Source organism: Pseudophryne corroboree, chromosome 1, assembly GCF_028390025.1.
Source record: "Pseudophryne corroboree isolate aPseCor3 chromosome 1, aPseCor3.hap2, whole genome shotgun sequence".
Taxonomy (NCBI): Eukaryota; Metazoa; Chordata; class Amphibia; order Anura; family Myobatrachidae; genus Pseudophryne; species Pseudophryne corroboree.
This window is the reverse complement of record NC_086444.1, coordinates 708,944,430-708,961,446: the sequence shown is the minus strand read 5'-3', so window position 1 is coordinate 708,961,446 and position 17,017 is coordinate 708,944,430. Positions and strand designations below refer to the sequence as shown.

Below are 17,017 nucleotides of genomic sequence, written 5' to 3'. Positions count from 1 at the left end.
TGGGAAAGAGCGCCATCTGATGGACTGAAGGTAAACTGCCGATTAGTATCCCCCGAATCTGCTCTCTTCGCAGACACTAGACTAGATCATTCTGTTTAAGCCTGCACATAGAGGATAGGGAAGGGTGTGTATAGAGCGCTCAACAGGGAAACCCTGCTTTTGAGATCCCTCTGATGGCCGCAACCATGGATGCTGCTGTGATTGCACATCCCGCCCCGATTTTCTCGGTTGTCTCTATCTCCCCAGCCTCAGACCACAGTGAACTATGGGACAAACCATGTGTACCGCGACGGCAGAGGGAGGAGCAAGGCTCAAAACTTGGGATCAGCTTTGCTCGTAATGGTTACTAAAGGGAATAGATGTTGACGTGGATGGTAAATCCACTATCCCACCGACCTTGCTTTTCCCCCTGCTTTAGCGGATTATATGGTATATCCCTTGGTTCACGTGGTGTGCTAACGTCAGAGGCTACGTTCACTGAAGGGGTACTTTTTTTTTTAAAATCGTCTTTTATACCGGAAGTGAGAGAGTGTCATGTAATTTCCTGAGCCGGGATCCCAGAGGTGCTGTTCATCTACTTATCCGACATTCCGGAGCCTGCACCCGAGTGTTCCTTCATCAGAACCAACATGTCTGTGGCCGGTCTGAAGAAGCAGTTCTACAAGGCCAGTCAGGTCAGAAGTGGATTTTGTTTCTTTCGGGTTACTTATGGCTTGTCGTGTGCAGGTCCACACTTATATTAGTGAGGTCACTTGCATTGTTGTTCTCTGGAAGTTCATAACTGATCGTGCTTACACAGGGTCCGTGTGTACTTGGGGGACCGAATGTTGGCTACCCTGTGCTGCCGAAAGTTGTAATCGTTGATGAGATTGGTCTTCTGTATGCGCCGGTTTTATTTTTTGTTTGTGCCAAATGTTTCCGCTATTAACTCTTCAATCCACAATCCTATAAACCGCATAATGGGGGGAAAAAAAAGTAAAGTTGCACGCATTGATTTTATTGAAGTTTAACTGAAGAATCCTATTGATTTTGCGCTTATGGTTTCCTGTGGTGCCCCATTGTATGAATAAACTACAAATTATACGCACACTGATAAAATCTTATTAAAATGACTATTTATAACGAAACCTTTATCTGAAATGTCCCTACTTATGTGACTTTCCACAAAAAGAAAAGAAAGTCCATAAAATCTGATACAAAAACGTACATGCTTGGCTCAAATTTAGAACGTGGAACCCCCTTGGTTAGCTTAGCAGTTTTACTATCCACATGGACATCTTTTGGGAATAGAGCATCTATTTGACACTGTGGATCACCCTCTCCTCCTCTGCACACTCCAAAATGTTGGTCTCTCTAGCACCGTCCTTGACTGGTTTACCTCATACCTCACTAACCGCTCCTTCTCTGTGTCTGCCTCCGGAGCCACCTCACACCCTTCCATCCTTCCTGTTGGTGTCCTTCAGGGTTCTGTCCTAGGCCCCCTTCTGTTCTCCCTGTACACCTCTTCCCTGGGTGCGCTCATTAACTCCTTTGGCTTTCAATACCACCTCTATGCTGATGACACACAACTCTAACTCCTCTCCTGATCTGTCCCCCTCTGTCCTCTCTCCTCTCTGCCATCTCCTCCTGGATGTCTGAGCGCTCTCTGAAGCTCAACATGGACAAAACTGAACTCATTATCTTTCCCCCAGCCAGAGCAACACCCCCTACAAATATCTCTATCACTGTTGATAACACTATCATCTCCCCCGTTCCTCAACTCCGCTGCCTGGGCATCACTCTTGACTCCTCCCTCTCCTTTGTACCCTACATCCAAGCTCTGGTGCAATCTTGTCGGTTCCAGCTACGCAACATTGCTCGCATCAGGCCATTTCTCTCCTGGAGTGCAACTAAACATCATCCACTCTCTGGTCATCTCACGTCTCGACTACTGCAATGTTCTCCTCACTGGCCTCACTTGCTCCCACCTCGCACCCCTCCAATCTGTCCTCAACTCTGCAGCTAGGCTCATCTTCCTCTCCCGCCGCTCCACTTCTGCCACTCCCCTTCAACAAAATCTACACTGGCTCCCATTCCCCTACAGAATCCTCTTCAAACTCCTCACCCTCACATACAAGGTCATCTCTAATTCCACTGCTCCCTACATCTCCATCCTCCTCTCCCTTCATACTCCCTCCCACCCACTACGGTCGGCTGATGACCGTCACTGCTTCCCATGCATGAGTTCAGGATTTTGCCCGTGCGCTCCATTAGACTTTCCCCGACCTTGCAAAGCTTCAAACGGACACTGAAATTTATCAAAGCGTACCCCTCCAATGCATAACTTAGTCCTTTGGCTGCTCCTCCATCCCCTGCCCCACGCCTTGAACATCTCTGCTTTGCTTGCATACCGCCATCAGGCTTCCTCCTGCTTGCCTGCACCTCATGTCATCTGTCTGTCACCCCTCCCCACTAGATTGTTAGCTCTTCAGAGCAGGGCCCTCTTTCCTATTGTTGTCTAAGCCCTATTCTCGACACATTTCAGTCAGCGACCATCTTTACCTGCTTTTTCTCCTACTGGTAAAGGCCCCTCTCTATCTATGAACGCCAGCCCCAAGTAGTACAATGATTACTCCCTTGCTACTTACATCTAAGCTGTATTATGTTTTGAGAATTGTGGTGCTCTTTGTTACCTGTACTCCATTTTTGTTATTTAATTACTGTTATGCTAAGTTTTGTCTCCCTGTACTGTCCTTTGTACAGCGCTGCAAAACACTTGTGGCGCCCTATAAATAAAATGTAATAATAATCTATTGTGGTGAGCATACATGTTTTAGGGGAGAATTCAATTGTTAAATCGTGCCCGATCTCCTGTCTTAAGTGACGGGACATCGCGGGGCAATATTCAATTGTCCCCCATTAAATCCTATCAGTCGGGTTTAGCAGCGTAAAGCAGCAAAACCCGACTAAACGAATGGGTGCGAAACGAAAAAGTCCCGTTTGGGCGCCCAGATGAGTCACTTTTCGTGCATTTCAGCTCGCTACCCCCAGTGGTAGCAAGCTGAAATAAGATTCTACTTTTGAATAGCTGGTGCAGGGACCCACGATAAATGAATGGGCGCAACACAAAAAGACCTGTTTGGGTGCCCAAATGGTCACTCTTCGTGCATTTCAGCCCGCCACCCCTGCGGGTAGCGAGCTGAAATGATATTCCCGCGGTCGTCGGCAGCAACATTTGAATAGCTGCCGGTTCACGTGGGTGTGGGGCCCCATGATGAGAATTGAATCTCGCTCAGTATGTTCTGAACAGGTTTAATGATGTTTTGAAGCAGTTTAGTTATGCTAATCCAGTGGGTCCCATGCTTTTGAACCTACATGCTCTGTCAAATGTGTGTGACACAATAATCTAGTCCTAAAGTTTGATTTAGATAATTTCCTATGCAACAACTTCTTATTATTCGCATCAAAAATATGCCAACAGAAAGAAGCCCTGTGTAATAAATGCGTCCTCTCCGATTCCATGTAAAGATGGTAATTTGAGCCAGGTCCTTTTATTCATGGGAACGTCAGTATCTGATTGTTGGAAAGTTCTTCCACCTCTTTGTAAAGGCAGAACCTTTGGTGTGTACTAATACTATGCTAATGAGAAAAGACATTTGGAATTACAGCATATAGAAGCATATGTTGCCTCCCAGCAGTGAGAGCAGGGTAGTCAGGCCATTTATTAATAATCAGGAAGTCAGTCATTCTACAACGAGATTATTTATTTATGGATATTAAAAACAGTTGCCAATTTTCATGGAAGGGTGGTTAGAAAGAAATCTATTCTCTCATAAAATTGTTGGAGTATTACTTAAGCTGGGTACACACTAGACCAGGGGTGGGCAATTATTTCAGCTGGGGGGCCGCTTAACACTTCCAGCGAATATTCGAGTGACACACACAAAATGCTCAAAAAGAGATCCCCTTTTACACATTACGGCAGACAGCGTGCCCTTTTTACACATTACGGCAGACAGCGTGCCCTTTTTACACATTACGGCAGACAGCGTCCCCCTTTTTACACATTACGACAGACAGCGTCCCCCTTTTTACACATTACGACAGACAGCGTCCCCTTTTTACACATTACGACAGACAGCGCCCCCTTTTTACACATTACGGCAGACTGCGCCCCCCTTTTTACACATTACGGCAGACTGCGCCCCCCTTTTTACACATTACGGCAGACTGCGCCCCCGTTTTTACACATTACGGCAGACAGCGCCCCCGTTTTTACACATTACGGCAGACAGCGTCCCCCTTTTTACACATTACGACAGACAGCGTCCCCTTTTTACACATTACGGCAGACAGCGCCCCCTTTTTACACATTACGGCAGACAGCGCCCCCGTTTTTACACATTACGGCAGACAGCGCCCCCGTTTTTACACATTACGGCAGACAGCGCCCCCGTTTTACACATTACGGCAGACAGCGCCCCCGTTTTACACATTAGGCAGACAGCGTCCCCGTTTTTACACATTACGGCAGACAGCGCCCCCGTTTTTACACATTACGGCAGACAGCGCCCCCGTTTTTACACATTACGGCAGACAGCGCCCCCGTTTTTACACATTACGGCAGACAGCGCCCCCGTTTTTACACATTACGGCAGACAGCGTCCCCTTTTTACACATTACGGCAGACAGCGCCCCCGTTTTTACACATTACGGCAGACAGTCCCTACCCCCCTTTCTCCCCCCCTCCCCTAAACCCATATTGCAGTTTTTAACTCCCCTCCTTCCCCACCCCTAAACCTATATGGCAGCTTAAGCAGTGATCCAGGGGCTGGCTGGACAGGGGGTTTACCTGTTTGTCACAGTGGCAGACGATCCCCGCTGTCCGATGAACTGCGCTGCTGCCGGCCGGAGTCACTGCTGATGTGTCCTCTCCTGCTCCCGCTCGCTGCCCGCCGCTACCTCTCCTCACTGGCCGCCGCTTCTCGTGCGCCGCTCCTGCTCACTGCAGTGCCCGCCCCCCGTGCCGCCCAGCGCATGATAACAGAGGAAATCCCGGTCAGCTGACCCTGTGACGTGACCGGGATTTCCTCAGCGGCGCCGCGTCTGAGAGCAGTGCAATGACAAGCGGCATGTCGGGTGGGGCACAGCAGGCCAGGCAAGATCGGTCCGCGGGCCGCCTGTGCCCACCCCTACACTAGACGATGTGTGTACCCAGTGGGAGAGCCGACACTGGCAAGTTTATACACATTTGTTGATGCCGACAGCATGGCCGTCGCTAATGACATACCCCGTTGGCCCTGCATGTGGGGGTGACGGAGGATGGTTCTAACAACCTGTGGGAGCATGTATTGTACACAGACAATTTGAACAATTTGACTTTCTGATCCATTGGAACCTGGAAAATCATTTAAAATATCATCTAGTATGCACCCAGCTTTAGGTTTGCAAAGTGGCATCTGAATACAGCACAAGCCTTCTGGAAAGATGAGGCCAAAGAGTTGTTAATGGTTGACATCATGTTTGTGGGGGAAAGAAAAAGCAATCTGTATCATTCCAATTGTCAAATGAAGTGCTGGAAGGTTAATCATGTGGGATTCTTTTGCAGCCACACTATCAAGACATTTTGCAATTATAGAGTAATCACCACCATGACCACCATTTTATACTACAGTATTTTAGAAGAAAAATTGAATCCGTTCAATACTTGAAGCTTGTCTAAAATAATGTAAAAAGACAGTTATCATAAGCACACCATCAAATATACAACTGATTAGCTGAGAAAGAAATGTTTTAGAATGTCAAAGTCTAGTCCTCAAACACTTCACGAACCAGTGGGTAGGGTAACGGGGAAGCTGTGCATAAATGGATGCCCACAAACAGAAATCAATTGAAGTAGTGTTGTATGGGGAGTAGGTCAAAATTCCTATATATTGTAAGAGGCAGATAAGAGGATAGTTATTACTGTACTGCCAGTTGCTGCTGCTAATGTTGGTTCAGCAAGCGAATGAATCATAGGGTGTGCTCTTTCATCATGGGCTCTTCATGTTGACTTTTTGTTGTTGAAGTAATACGTTAAATCTGTTAATATTTTTTGTCCATGAGATTAGATTTATCAAATATTAGAGTTTACTTGATAATTATGGTCATGTTATGCTTCTGTTTGCCCTACTACAGTCATGTTATACTTTTCTCAGGAATTTTTCAATTATCTTCAGGTTCGACATTAGTACAAAACTTCACCCAGGCCTTCTGGGCCCCCGGGCCCTATGTCCCAAGCCGTTTTAGCACGTTTGTCCTTGTATGAGTCGAGGAAAGATATGTTTTTGGTACAGAACCCTTTTAAGCCTCGTTCCTATTACAAAAACTAATGCACAATTGAAATGGGAGATGGACTTAGGACTCCCATTGTCTGAGGCTCAATGGGAACTAATGTTTCTCCGGCAGGGTCCACAGGTTATCCACAGGATAACAATGGGATATGATGGAGCGACAGCGGATTGGCACCAAACGATCACAAGCTTTCAGGCCTCCCAGGATTCAACGGGCTCATCCATATATCCCCGCCCACTGGCTCAGGCAAATCAGTTTTTTGTTTGGTGCGGCAGGAGCCGGACCATGGTCACAGGGCTGCTGTGTTTGGCAGCCCTAAGCTTTCTTATTTTATTTTTATAGTCTTACTACATTGTTTTTGAGTGATCTTTCCTAACAGCATCTTACACGCATATCGGAAAGAGTCGCTCCAAGAACTCTCCGCCAGGTCACAACAACGCTTACCCACGGTACAAGTGCTGTCTCGACGGGTGTTTGTGTCGGATATACTAGCATGTCCAGCAGACGTTACCAGGCTGTGGCCGGAGCACATGGAGAAGGTAAGGCATCAGTTCTGCTTAGAAGGGGAATACGGACTCAGCCGCACTGTTTGGGGAGGAGACTACCAAACAGTAGCTGGCGCGCCGCCACCACGGGTGCTCCAGCGCTAGGCCTTAGGGATCATCAGGCATCAGTATTAGTTTGAGGCTGCGATCCCTAGGGTTGATGTCAGTAGTGGGGAGTCAGACGATCTCCTGGTCGCCCTCCCCACCCAGTTCATGACCAGTTTCCGCGCTTCTCCCGCCATGAACTGATTGCCTCACTTCCGTCTCAGACGCTACCATGAGGGGTCTCGGTCGCAGCATAGGCTGCTGCATCTCTGTACACTAAGGTTACCGCTAGGAGACAGGGTCGCAGACAGGTGCGTCTGCATGCACTAGCGTTCACTGAGCGTCTGTGTCCACTAAAAAGTTCCCGGAGCGGCAGTGTACACTAGTAGCATCTGGATCCACTCAGCGTTCACTAACGTATTGATCGATCCTGGAAGTGGGTTGAGTCTCCCTGTATCCCACTCTACGGAGTACGGGTTATACAGCACTAAATTTCTATCTACTTTTGTTAGTATGAATAGTTAAGTTTAAGTCCCTATAGCATATGAGTCTGTGTACATTACTGTGGTTTTCTTAGCAATGCGTCTCTTAGCAATGCGTCTGAATACGTTAAATAACTTTATAGAACAGAATTCAGTAAATGTACTCCTACATACTTGAAATGTGTTCGTAGTTGATAATATGCCCATATGACTATTATATAACATGTGACTGACTGCTAGTGTGATTGCTGACTTTATATATGTTTGTCAGTGGTTTCTTCTGAGCCTCAATGCTGGTGCTTGGGTTGGGGTTAGATTGATATCACTTTAATACAGTAAAGTGATTAGTCAGATTGTGTAGCATACTGTGTAAAGCTGATTATTTATCATGTCTAAGAGCAGCAAAGGTGACAAAGTTACAGTAACACCAACACTCATAACATGTTTATCCTGCAAGGTGGGGTTATCAACTCAGCATCTGGCACATGATGGGTTATGCGCAAATTGTTTTGCGTTTCAACAGATTGCAAGGCAGATCCCTGTTCAATGACAAATAGATCCACCTTGCGCTATGTTTGCACAAACCTTATCCAGTATAGCTGACAGGTTGGTCCCTACGAGCTTCAACCTCAGGAATAGGGTACACTATTAACCCATTCATGCAGCTCCCGTCTTATGGTATAGCCCCAACAGCTTCTACAAATCAACTTGCTGATAAACCAAGGGTAAATATCATCAAATTCACAGGCTACACAGGATGATACATCAGATGAGGAAAGCTCCATATACTCTACTTCACCATATGAAGAACAGGTAGAAGGTTTCAGCTCAGAGGATATAGCTGAGTTAATTGGAGCAATGAAGGCTATTCTGTCTCTAGAGGATTCAACAGAGCCAATAATAAAAACTAAGGCACCTGTGTTTAAACGTCCCAAAACAGTTAGGGTTGAGTTTCCAGGGTCAGAGGAACTGACGGAAATTATGGAGGAAGCTTGGGCTACACCCAATAGGAAATATAGAATTCCAAAACAATGGGATTCCTATTATCCTCTTCCAACTGGGAACGGTTTAAAAAGAGAAGTGCCTCCTAAGGTAGATACGCACGTCATTCGGTTAGTGTGAAAATCTATTTTGCCTTTACCATCAACATCATTAAATGATGTCACAGACAGAAGAGTGGATGTTTTTTTGAAAAACATATTTTCTCTAACGTCCTAGTGGATGCTGGGGACTCCGTAAGGACCATGGGGAATAGACGGGCTCTGCAGGAGACTGGGCACTCTAAAGAAAGATTTAGTACTATCTGGTGTGCACTAGCTCCTCCCTCTATGCCCCTCCTCCAGACCTCGGTTAGAATCTGTGCCCAGACAGAGCTGGGTGCTTTTAGTGAGCTCTCCTGAGCTTGCTAATAAGAAAGTATTTTAGTTAGGTTTTTTATTTTCAGAGAGCTTCTGCTGGCAACAGACTCTCTGCTACGTGGGACTGAGGGGAGAGAAGCAAACCTACTAACTGCGGCTAGGTTGTGCTTCTTAGGCTACTGGACACCATTAGCTCCAGAGGGATCGAACACAGGACCTGCCCTTGTCGTCCGTTCCCGGAGCCGCGCCGCCGTCCCCCTCGCAGAGCCAGAAGACAGAAGCCGGCAGAAGCAGAGAAGACATCGAAATCGGCGGCAGAAGACTTATGTCTTCACATAAGGTAGCGCACAGCACTGCAGCTGTGCGCCATTGCGCCCACACTAACCCACACACTCCGGTCACTGTAGGGTGCAGGGCGCAGGCGCCCTGGGCAGCAATTGATACCTCCTGGCGAAAGCTGCATATATACAGTTGGACACTGTTATATGCATGAGCCCCCGCCATTAATTTTACACAAAATCGCGGGACAGAAGCCCGCCGCTGAGGGGGCGGGGCCTTCTTCCTCAGCACTCACCAGCGCCATTTTCCTTCCACAGCTCCGCTGAGAGGAAGCTCCCCAGGCTCTCCCCTGCAGAATCACGGTAGAAGGGTAAAAAAGAGAGGGGGGCACATAAATTTAGGCGCATTAATCATATATACAGCAGCTACTGGGTAAACACTAAGTTACTGTGTGATTCCTGGGTCATATAGCGCTGGGGTGTGTGCTGGCATACTCTCTCTCTGTCTCTCCAAAAGGCCTTGTGGGGGTCCTGTCCTCATTTAGAGCTTCCCCTGTGTGTGTGGTGTGTCGGTACGCGTGTGTCGACATGTTTGACGAAGAGGGCTATGTGGAGGCAGAGCAAGTGCAGTTGAATGACGTGTCGCCGCCGACGGTGCCGACACCTGATTGGATGGATATGTGGAAGGTGTTAAATGATAATGTAAACTCCTTACATAAAAGGTTGGATAAAGCTGATACCTTGGGCCAGTCAGGGTCTCAACCCATGCCTGATCCTACAGCGCATAGGCCCTCAGGGTGTCAAAAGCGACCACTATCCAAAATGGTTGACACAGATGTCGACACGGATTCTGACTCCAGTGTCGACGCTGATTATGCAAAATTGCAACCGAAAATGACAAAAGCTATCCGCTACATGATTATAGCGATGAAGGATGTTTTACACATATCAGAGGTAAACCCTGTCCCTGACAAGAGGGTTTATATGTATGGGGAGAAAAAGCAAGAGGTGACTTTTCCCCCTTCACATGAGTTAAATGAGTTATGTGAAAGAGCGTGGGATTCCCCTGATAAGAAAGTCCTGATTTCCAAAAGGTTACTTATGGCGTACCCTTTCCCGCCAGAGGACAGGGTGCGCTGGGAATCCTCCCCTAGGGTAGATAAAGCTCTCACACGCTTATCTAAGAAGGTAGCCCTGCCGTCACAGGATACGGCCGCCCTAAAGGATCCTGCAGATAGAAAGCAGGAAAGTATCCTGAAATCTGTTTATACACATTCAGGGACTCTACTGAGGCCGGCAATTGCGTCGGCGTGGATGTGTAGTGCTGTAGCAGCGTGGACAGATAATCTGTCTGAGGAAATGGATACCTTGGACAGGGATACCATTATGCTGACCCTGGGGCATATAAAAGACACTGTCCTATATATGAGGGATGCCCAGAGGGACATTTGCCTACTGGGCTCTAGAATTAATGCAATGTCAATTTCTGCCAGGAGGGTCCTGTGGACTCGGCAGTGGACAGGTGATGCCGACTCCAAAAAACACATGGAGGTGTTACCTTACAAGGGTGAGGAATTGTTTGGGGACGGTCTCTCGGACCTGGTTTCCACAGCTACTGCTGGGAAGTCAAACTTTTTGCCATATATTCCCTCACAACCTAAGAAAGCACCGTATTACCAAATGCAGTCCTTTCGCGCACAAAGAAGCAAGAAGGTCAGAGGTGCTTCTTTTCTTGCTAGAGGCAGCGTTAGAGGAAAAAAGCTGCACCTTACAGCTAGTTCCCAGGAACAGAAGTCCTCCCCGGCTTCCACTAAATCCATTGCATGACGCTGGGGCTCCACGGGTGGAGCCAGGAGTGGTGGGGACGCGTCTCCGACATTTCAGCCACCAGTGGGTTCGCTCACAGGTGGATCCCTGGGCTATACAGATTGTGTCTCAGGGATACAAGCTGGAATTCGAGGTGATGCCCCCTCAACGTTACCTAAAATCGGCCCTGCCAGCTTCCCCCATAGAAAGGGAAGTAGTGGTAGCGGCAATTCACAAGCTATTTCTCCAGCAGGTGGTGGTAAAGGTTCCCCTTCTTCAACAGGGAAAGGGATACTATTCCACAATGTTTGTGGTACCGAAACCGGACGGTTCGCTCAGACCTATATTAAATTTAAAATCCCTGAACATTTATCTGAAAAGATTCAAGTTCAAAATGGAATCGCTCAGAGCGGTCATTGCAAGCCTGGAAGAGGGGGATTTTATGGTGTCTCTGGACATCAAGGATGCTTACTTGCATGTCCCCATTTATCCGCCTCATCAGGAGTACCTCAGGTTTGTGGTACAGGACTGTCATTACCAATTCCAGACGTTGCCGTTTGGGCTCTCCACGGCACCGAGAATATTTACCAAGGTAATGGCAGAAATGATGGTGATCCTGAGAAAGAAAGGAGTCACAGTTATCCCATACTTGGACGATCTCCTCATAAAGGCGAGATCCAGGGAGCAGTTGCAGATCAGCGTAGCGCACTCTCAGGAAGTGTTGCAACAGCATGGCTGGATTCTGAATATCCCAAAGTCGCAGCTGATTCCTACGACGCGTCTGCCCTTTCTGGGCATGATTCTGGACACAGCCCAGAAGAAGGTGTTTCTCCCGGCGGAGAAGGCTCAAGAGCTTGTGACTGTAGTCAGAGACCTCTTAAAACCGAAACAGGTGTCGGTGCATCACTGCACGCGAGTCCTGGGAAAGATGGTGGCATCGTACGAAGCCATTCCCTTCGGCAGGTTCCATGCGAGGATCTTTCAATGGGATCTGTTGGACAAATGGTCCGGATCGCATCTTCAGATGCATCTGCTGATCACCCTGTCCCCGAGGGCCAGGGTGTCTCTTCTGTGGTGGCTGCAGAGTGCTCCCTTCTCGAGGGCCGCAGGTTCGGCATACAGGACTGGGTCCTGGTGACCACAGATGCGAGCATCCGAGGATGGGGGGCAGTCACTCAGGGAAGAAACTTCCAAGGGTTGTGGTCAAGTCAGGAGGCTTGTCTGCACATAAATATCCTGGAACTAAGGGCCATATACAACGCCCTGAGTCAAGCGGAGCCTCTGCTTCGCAACCAACCGGTGCTGATTCAGTCAGACAACATCACTGCAGTGGCTCATGTAAACCGCCAGGGCGGCACAAGAAGCAGAGTGGCGATGGCGGAAGCCACCAGGATTCTTCGTTGGGCGAAGAATCACGTGCAAGCACTGTCAGCAGTGTTCATTCCGGGAGTGGACAACTGGGAAGCAGACTTCCTCAGCAGGCACGACCTCCACCCGGGAGAGTGGGGACTTCATCACGAAGTCTTCACTCAGATTACAAATCGATGGGAACTGCCACAGGTGGACATGATGGCGTCCCGTCTCAACAAAAAGCTACAAAGTATTGCGCCAGGTCAAGAGACCCTCAGGCGATAGCTGTGGACGCACTGGTAACACCGTGGGTGTTCCAGTCGGTCTATGTGTTTCCTCCTCTTCCTCTCATACCCAAGGTGCTGAGAATCGTAAGAAAAAGAGGAGTGTGAACAATACTCATTGGTCTGGATTGGCCAAGAAGGACTTGGTACCCGGAACTGCAAGAAATGCTCACAGAGGACCCATGGCCTCTGCCTCTCAGACAGGACATGTTGCAACAGGGGCCCTGTCTGTTCCAAGACTTACCGCGGCTGCGTTTGACGGCATGGCGGTTGAACGCAGGATCCTAGCGGATAAAGGCATTCCGGATGAAGTTATTCCTACGCTGATAAAGGCTAGGAAGGACGTGACCGCAAAACACTATCACCGTATATGGCGAAAATATGTTGCCTGATGTGAGGCCAGGAAGGCCCCTACAGAGGAATTCCAGCTGGGCCGGTTCCAGCACTTTCTACAGTCTGGAGTGACTATGGGCCTGAAGTTGGGGTCCATAAAGGTCCAGATTTCGGCTTTATCCATTTTCTTTCAAAAGGAACTGGCTTCTCTTCCTGAAGTTCAGACGTTTGTTAAGGTAGTGCTGCATATTCAGCCCCCTTTTGTGCCACCAGTGGCACCTTGGGATCTCAACGTGGGGTTGGGTTTCCTGAAATCCCACTGGTTTGAGCCACTTAAGACCGTGGAGCTAAAGTATCTCACGTGGAAGGTGGTCATGCTATTGGCCTTAACTTCGGCTAGGCGTGTGTCAGAATTGGCGGCTTTGTCATGTTAAAGCCCCTATCTGGTTTTCCATATGGACAGGGCAGAATTACGGACTCGTCCGCAATTTCTGCCGAAGGTGGTGTCATCTTTTCATTTGAACCAACCTATTGTGGTGCCTGTGGCTACTCGTGACTTGGAGGATTCCAAGTTGCTTGATGTAGTCAGGGCTTTGAAGATCTATGTAGCCAGGATGGCTGGAGTCAGGAAGACTGACTCGCTGTTTATCCTGTATGCATCCAACAAGCTGGGTGCTCCTGCTTCAAAGCAAACCATTGCTCGCTGGATCTGTAGCACGATTCAGCAGGCTCATTCTGCGTCTGGATTGCCGCATCCAAAATCAGTGAAAGCCCATTCCACAAGGAAAGTGGGCTCTTCTTGGGCGGCTGCCCGAGGGGTCTCGGCATTACAGCTTTGCCGAGCAGCTACTTGGTCGGGTTCAAACACATTTGCTAAGTTCTACAAGTTTGATACCCTGGCTGAGGAGGACCTTGTGTTTGCCCATTCGGTGCTGCAGAGTCATCCGCACTCTCCCGCCCGTTTGGGAGCTTTGGTATAATCCCCATGGTCCTTACGGAGTCCCCAGCATCCACTAGGACGTTAGAGAAAATAAGATTTTACTCACCGGTAAATCTATTTCTCGTAGTCCGTAGTGGATGCTGGGCGCCCGTCCCAAGTGCGGACTTTCTGCAATACGTGTACATAGTTATTGCTTAATAAAGGGTTATGTTATGTGGGCATCCATTGTTGATGCTCTGTTGTTGTTCATACTGTTGACTGGGTAAGTTTATCACAAGTTATACGGTGTGGCTGGTATGAGTCTTACCCTGTATTCCAAAATCCTTTCCTTATAATGTCAGCTCTTCCGCGCACAGTTTCCTTAACTGAGGTCTGGAGGAGGGGCATAGAGGGAGGAGCCAGTGCACACCGGTAGTACTAAATCTTTCTTAGAGTGCCCAGTCTCCTGCGGAGCCCGTCTATTCCCCATGGTCCTTACGGAGTGCCCAGCATCCACTACGGACTACGAGAAATAGATTTACCGGTGAGTAAAATCTTATTTTTTCTACATTCTTATTGAGATTACGCAGTGACGCTTTCTTGTCAAAATATAGTAGCTGAAGGAGTTTAATTTTAACTTCCGCTAGCGCGGGAGTGGGTCTCTTCGTCCAGTGACACAGAATGCATTTGTTTGCCACAGTGATTATCAGGAGGAGCGGGAGTATATCGGGCATATGTGAACCTAAATTCCAATGTTTGAAGTTGGTGCATAAACAGGCTAGGGGTTCAGGAGATAGACAAAGCCGGCATATGTTATTTATAAAGAGTAGAAGCTTATTCCAGTTCCTGTAAATTTTCCTACAGTCCCAAAGGTAGTGCATAAACCCAGCTGAGGAAACTCAACATTTCCAGCATTCTCCAGTCTCCGATGAAATCATGTCTTTTCGTTGAGCAGGGGAAATGTGAGCCCTAAAAATCGTTCTGATATGGACTTCTTTGAAGGATGATTGCAATACCCGAAGGGTTGAGTCATAATGCTGAAACAATACTGTCACCTGATAAGAAGGGCATATCTGACAACCAGGAGAAAGCTGTCTTGTTTTGCAAAGTTTTAACCAATGCATTTACTAATGAAGAGTATAAATGTTTTTGTCTTGTAAGGATTAGAAATCGTTTCAACAAGGACATTATACAGTCATTGACGGAGGATTTTAAATTGGGATTGATCGATATATATAGTGCCTTGTTTTAAATACATATAAAACTAAGTCCAAGGAATGTCATACAGGTGTTGCAGTTCAGCGAAGGAATATAATTCCTCCCGGGTCAAACACTTTGGAAATGTTTCTTAAACCTTTCACCCCATAATTTGAAAGTTGAATTCGACAGTGTGGGAGGAAAAAAGGCATTGCCCATAAAGGGATATATGGAGGAGTTAGGTGATTTCTGCACATTAGTTTGTTTAGTTTAATCCATGCATGGTTTGTGTCTGTAAAAAGGATATTTGATAGAATAGAGCAGGGATGGGGAACCTTCGGCCATCCAGCTGTTGCTGAACTACACATACCAGCATGCCTTGCTACAGTTTTGCTATTTGGCCATGCCAAAACTGTTGCAGGGCATGCTGGGATGTGTAGTTCAACAATAGCTGGAGGGCCGAAGGTTCCCCATCCCTGCAATAGAGAAAGGTATGTGTCACGAACCTGCCGGTCTCTTCACCAGATACAACAACAATAAGGCTGCGCTTAGAGAGATGAATTGTCTGTATAACAAAGTTAAAATTTATTAGACTTAAAATCTGTCCATTGGACAATTAAAATGAAAATACACTGTGATAGCCTCTAATCACCTTTTAAAACAACACATAAGCTTGTTCCAAATAAACCATAGGACCCTGTAAGCTTAGAACCAATTAAATCCTGGGGCTATAGCATAGTCCCTGGGCTGGAAAGTTGAGTCCCAACGCTGGAGGATTAGCAATTCCAATACTGTATCATGAAGTTAAGGAAAGTCCTCACCAGTAGTGCGTTTTGATGAACAGAAAGTCCAGTCCTTAGTTGTGGATATGGTTCAAGTCGAGCAGGTTTTGGGGTCCAAGGTGGTCCAAGCTTGCGATGATGAGTGGTCAGTGATCGCGCTGAGCCCACAAAAAAGTGGGTCCCAGGGACCCCTCACTTTTAAAAATTGGGGTCCTACCGGTCTTTTTCTGGGTCCCATCAGAATGAAGGTTCTTTTTAATCTTAATCTTGTTTGGACACTACAAAAGTGTTGCAAGGTGGGGGGATGGGGTGACAATGCTGCTGGGCTGTGTAGTATACAGGACACCCTGCACCAGAGGTGTAACTAGACATTTTGGTGCCCTTAGGCAGAAAGGGAATTGGTGTTCCACCTCCCAGATCGCAAAGTACAGGAAATGCGCGCCGCAGGCGCGCTGCAAAAATTTAGGGGCGTGGCTTCACGGGGAAGGGGCATGACCACATAATAGTGCCAATTCACATTACACCACACAGTAGTGCCGGTTATACACATTGCACCAGGTAGAACCTCCTATGCACACTGCGCCAGGCAGAGCACGTTATACACATTGCACCAGGTAGAGCACGTTATACACTTTGCGCCAAGTAGAGCACGTTATACACTTTGCGCCAGGTAGAGCACGTTATACACTTTGCGCCAGGTAGAGCACGTTATACACATTGCACCAGGCAGAGCACGTTATACACATTGCGCCAGGCAGAGCACGTTATACACATTGCGCCCGGTAGAACATGTTACACACATTGCGCCCGGTAGAGCACGTTATACACATTGTGCCAGGCAGAGCATGTTATACACAATGCGCCAGGTAGAGCACGTTATACACATTGCGCCCGGTAGAGCATGTTACACACATTGCGCCAGGTAGAGCACGTTATACACATTGTGCCAGGCAGAGCATGTTATACACAATGCGCCAGGTAGAGCACATTATACACATTGTGCCTGGTAGAGCATGTTATACACATTGCACCAGGAAGAGCACGTTATTATACACATTGAGCCAGGTAGAGCATGTTATACACATTGCGCCCGGTAGAGCACGTTACACACATTGCACCAGGAAGAGCACGTTATTATACACATTGAGCCAGGTAGAGCATGTTATACACATTGCGCCCGGTAGAGCACGTTACACACATTGCACCAGGTAGAACACGTTATTATACACATTGAGCCAGGTAAAGCATGTTATACACAATGTGCCAGGTAGCGCACGTTATACACATTGCGCCTGGTAGAGAACGTTATACACATTGCACCAGGAA

At 47.6% G+C, this 17,017-nt stretch overlaps 1 protein-coding gene across 1 annotated transcript in view; it reads left to right on the top strand.

Annotated features, from left to right (window-relative positions):
• The first annotated feature begins 449 nt into the window (after positions 1-449).
• SH3GL1 (SH3 domain containing GRB2 like 1, endophilin A2) overlaps positions 450-17,017 on the top strand; it is a 209,527-nt gene continuing 192,959 nt past the window's right edge. The window contains exon 1 of the mRNA XM_063914897.1: positions 450-674. Coding sequence (XP_063770967.1) covers positions 630-674 — 45 coding nt within the window. The 5' untranslated portion in view covers positions 450-629. The remainder of the gene's footprint in view (positions 675-17,017) is intronic.